Source organism: Salvia hispanica, chromosome 1, assembly GCF_023119035.1.
Source record: "Salvia hispanica cultivar TCC Black 2014 chromosome 1, UniMelb_Shisp_WGS_1.0, whole genome shotgun sequence".
NCBI lineage: Eukaryota > Viridiplantae > Streptophyta > Magnoliopsida > Lamiales > Lamiaceae > Salvia > Salvia hispanica.
This window is the reverse complement of record NC_062965.1, coordinates 1,536,380-1,541,401: the sequence shown is the minus strand read 5'-3', so window position 1 is coordinate 1,541,401 and position 5,022 is coordinate 1,536,380. Positions and strand designations below refer to the sequence as shown.

The window sequence follows — 5,022 nt, the reverse complement described above, 5'->3', positions numbered from 1 at the left end:
GTGTAAAATAAAAATGCTATTAAAAAAAGGGGAGAAAATTACCGACGGCTGATTCCCTAGGTATTCCGTCGGTAATCACCAAGGGAATCGTATACGTCGGTAATTCCGTTGGTAAATAGCGCATTTTTTGTAGTGATCAATGGGTTAAATACAATATTAGTCTAATATGGATCAAGTACTCTTCATTCACAATAGTAGTCTCTCTTTACACTTAGGTACGTTCACCAAAATTAGTCTTATTTCATTTTTGTAGAAACTTTCTCGCTACTTCTCTCTCTCATATTTGACCTAGTTTTTTCATTTCATACTTTACCAATTAAGCATTAAGAATCGTAATATCCACAATTTTACTTATGTTGATCTATTGTCGTGGCCAACGTTGGGACAATGATCGATATTTACCTAAAAATTTAAAATTAAATTAGCTAATTAGGGTTTATTGTTATTCTCTAATAACCTTTTTTGTTTGATTTTCAAAAAAATACTTATCTAATTAAAGAAGAGAGATGCCGCCTCAGTTTTATACACATAGTTGAAGCCATTTGAATCAATATTTAACCACTTATATAATGTATATATTAATACTGTGTTTATCTATATATAATCAATTATCGATTACAAGTATACATTAAAAAAAATAATGTTAGTATGGTATTATATTATTCCATCGTTAAACCCAATTATAAACAAAAAGGATAATATAATCATGACGACACCATGCAGGAAAATTCAATACAATTCATAAGATAATAGAATTATATTCTTATCATTATGAATATCTTCTTAATTATTTGGAAATGTGCCTAAATTTTTTTATAGACCAAAGGTAGTTTTACCACCAAACAAACCGTAGGGTTTGAATATAAGAAGACTATCAAGTTGAAGAAAGATCTTTAGACAAAACGCAAACAGCTTGTAAAGCGTGACTATGAATTTATTAAAGATTACAAGTTGATCAAAGTTGGTGGGAATAGACAACATAGAAAGGGCTCATAGTAATTGCCAATTTGGGTTATTTAAACTTATGTTAAATATGTAAGAAGAAAAGAAAAAATCTACGAAATATATTTGAATTGGTTTATTCCAAAACAACTATAGCGACCACAGATAGTACCAATGGTGAGGTCTAAAAAATTGACATAGTTGATGTTATAATTTGAGTATATATATACCACTTGGTTAAATAATGATTAACTTCTTAATATCATCGTTGAGAGGAAATAAATTAAAGCAACAACTACTTTTTCTTATCAAAGTAACATTTAATTTTGAAGAAAAAAAGGAAGACAAAAGACACCATCGCCGACGTCGATTGTTTCTGTGAAGAGAAAAAAATACATATCCATGTATAAGAATAAAGAAAATGACCAATTAAATGCCTTTTAAATTGTATATATAGTTTTTTATTAAAAAATTATCCAATGTCATTATAAGTTTGATGTTTTTTGTATATGATTTTTGTGTATATATTTTACTCGACTTGAAAATTTGGATAAAAAATCTCACATGCATCAAATGTGTAGCAATATAAGTTGTTTGTGTGTTCCAAAATAAATTTACAAAATTAAATCTAGTTAATTAGAAGTAGGTGAATTGGTTATATTAATGATTTTAGGGGGCTTTAACTCTGACATAATTGTACATTAATCACAAAATTCGAATGACAATAGTATTAAATTTTAATTCTTCTTAATTTCCACATATTCTTGTTTAAATAAGTTAAATCGGAAGCTATTTGTAAAATTGAAATGCCAACGTGGAAAAAACGATTAACAAACTAAAAAACATAGTCCATTATAAAAATAACACATCGATCGTCATCTCATTTCAAACCACTACCTTTTTCCATTCTCCTTCTTTTAATTTCAACAAAAACAAAGACTTTTACTTTAATTCTTGAATTTCTTGCTTTATGCGCAATTCTTTCTCGATGGGACAAAGTTAAGCATTTTGGGGTTAGTATTGGACGATTTAGAATGATCGCTAGTGCTACTCAAAATTCCCTATCGAAGTCAACAGGAAAAGAGTATATTAATTCTCTATTCGTCTCATTATAAGTGACTTATTCGAGGTGGTATGTAAAAATAAGAGAATACTATATTTTTATGAAGTGCTAATATAGTAGGATTGTGAAAAATGGTCATATGTTGAGATACTCACAGTATGAATTTATGACATTCATGTATTTTGATATATATGTTTCAATGAATGATATCGTAAATAGCTCGAATGAAAACTAACATGGTATCCCAGTAGACCCATTCTCGAATCGAAATTCATCGAATGTAACATGATATTTACGATCATATTCAGATATTAAACAAATACGAAAGACTCAGACGTAACTTATCCCAGAAACGAAAAGAATATATATTTGAACAAAAATCGATCATGAACCAAAAGACAAAGGAGTGTATGCTGCTAAGCTTAGATTGAGATTTATTTAAATATCTAGTAATTCATTCTTCCTACCATTCATTGGTTTTGAGATAAAGTCTCGTTACACTTTGAGAGCAATCTCATCTTCACGTATAAGATACCCCCGTCCTAGAAAGTTTGTCAATTTTTCCATTTTCATCCGTTCCATAAAATTTCACATTTCACTTTTTACCATTTTTAGTAATGGACTTCATATTCCACTGACCCACTCATTCACATTTTTTTATAAAACTAATATATAAAAAGGATTTACATTCCACTAATTTTTTAACACACTAACCATTACATTTCGTAAAATTCTTGCCTGATCAAAGTGTGACAAAATTTATAGGATGGTGGAAGTATAGATCAATGCATGAGACCTTATATAATTCATCTAACATGGCATCTGAATAGCTGATGGAACAAGTGATCCTATTTAGACTTGCTAAGATTCATATGTAAATCATCATACATAAAAAATATAAAATACTACTCCCTCCGTCGCACAAAAGACGTCACACTTTCCTTTTTAGTTTCTCCCACAAAAGATGTCACATTTCCATATTTGAAAAAAAATTCTCTCTCACGTAAATATAAAAATCATATTTTCTCTTTCCATTTAACACACAAAACAAAACCTCCTAAAATCTCGTACCATCCCACAAGTGTGACATCTCTTGTGGGACGGAGGGATTACGAAGTTAAAGGATATTTCAGTCATATCTAATCCCCATATCATGAGATGAAAGAATATTTGAACAAAAATTCGACTACAAAAAATAAAAATAAAAAAGTAAAAAAACTGCAGAGATCACTGCTACTTCCTACCTTAGGCTGTCAGAACATCTGAACTACAGTGGAGCTCCCTCCCATCCCATCCCTCCACCACCCCAATCCGGCCCCCCCGTACGGCCGTCGGCAGTTACACCCCCAGGGGCATTCTCGTCATTCCACACCCTCAAATTGAGTAATTACAGCCTAATCCTATGGCCACTTTCCAAAACAAAAGCACCAACTTGCCCTTCCCACTTGCTCCCATCATACATACAAACCTCCCATGAATAAAACCCCCCAATTTTATTACTACAACTTGTCTCCCTCCCTCTCTCTTCACACATCCATCACACCATTTTATATACCACCTCAAATCACTCCTTATCTCCATCACTTCAATCTCACAATTCCACAAATCCAAAATCAAAAAAAGAAAAAAAAGAAAGGGAAATGCCCTCTTCTCTCCAAATAATCAAGCCCATGAGCTTCCTCCCCAGAGGCCGGCGAGGGCGCCGAAGGCGCCCCCTCGCCGCCCCAGGTCTGCCCCGCCGCGGCCGCGGCGGCCGCCCTCCCCGCGGACCTGCTCCGCCACCACACGCACGCGGTGGCCCCCGAGCAGGTCTGCTCCGCGGCGGTGCAGACCATCGACGCGCCCCTCGAGGCCGTCTGGTCCGTGGTGCGCCGCTTCGACCGACCCCACGAGTACAAGAAGTTCCTCAAGGGCTGCCACGTCATCCTCGGGGACGGCCGCTCGGTGGGCGCCCTCCGCGAGGTGGCCGTGGTGTCCGGCCTCCCGGCCGGGACCAGCACCGAGCGGCTCGAGATCCTCGACGACGAGCGCCACGTCATCGGGTTCAGCGTCGTCGGGGGCGACCACCGCCTCCGGAACTACCGGTCCGTCACCACCGTCGCCGCCGGCGGCGGCGGCGGCGGCACGGTGGTGGTGGAGTCGTACGTGGTGGACGTGCCGCCGGGGAATACGGAGGAGGAGACGCGGGCGTTCGTTGACACCATTGTCAAGTGCAATCTGCAGTCTCTCGCGGAGATTTCGCGGAAAAATAATAATACTTCATCTGTCCATGAAAAATAGTCTGATCGGATTTGGTGAGGATGGGATACTTTTTTCTTTGTAGATCGGTTTTCTAATTTATTTTTTTCTTTTAAAACTAAATTATATGGGCTGATTAGTAATGATAGTTGGTGTTTTACATCATGTTGAATTAGTTCTTGGAGATCATTATTTGATGTGTTTTGGCAAATTATTGTACATATTTTTATGCTTGAATTAATCAAGATCTTTTTAGGTATTTTGTTTCTTTTCTAATTTCTTATGGATTTTAATGCGTTTAAATAAATTATGTGAATTAGGATTGGTTATCAAATCTGTATATTGATTGGGATATGATTTAGAGAAAATGTGTGTATGCATGATATGTACGTCCAGTCAGTGCAAGCTGAATTATTAGAAAAATAATTAAACAATGAAAGTAAAATACGGTACAAAATTTGTTTATGAAACGAGTAATCAAACTAGTAGTGATTGTTTATTTTTGTGAACACTTTTTTTTATAAATATATCATGTTTGCTGCAATATAGTACTACAAATTTTATCACTAAATAAAAAAAAATCCATCCTAAAAATTGTCCTAGTATTTCGAGTAATGAGACCATATATTTTATTTATTACAATGAGACTATAATTTTGTTTACACGTTAGAAACAATGAATTAAATTTAAGTACACTGTTTTTTGCCCTTTCTAATTTAGTACTCCTATAAAATTTAATTAACGGTGATAGACCCTTATAAAAAAATAAAGTTTTGTAC

At 35.1% G+C, this 5,022-nt stretch overlaps 1 protein-coding gene across 1 annotated transcript in view; it reads left to right on the top strand.

The window, feature by feature from the left end:
• The window catches only part of LOC125211273 (abscisic acid receptor PYL4-like), a 7,666-nt gene extending 3,164 nt beyond the window's left edge, over nucleotides 1–4,502 (top strand). The window contains exon 2 of the mRNA XM_048111002.1: nucleotides 3,681–4,502. Coding sequence (XP_047966959.1) covers nucleotides 3,681–4,285 — 605 coding nt within the window. The 3' untranslated portion in view covers nucleotides 4,286–4,502. The remainder of the gene's footprint in view (nucleotides 1–3,680) is intronic.
• The last annotated feature ends 520 nt before the right edge of the window (nucleotides 4,503–5,022 follow it).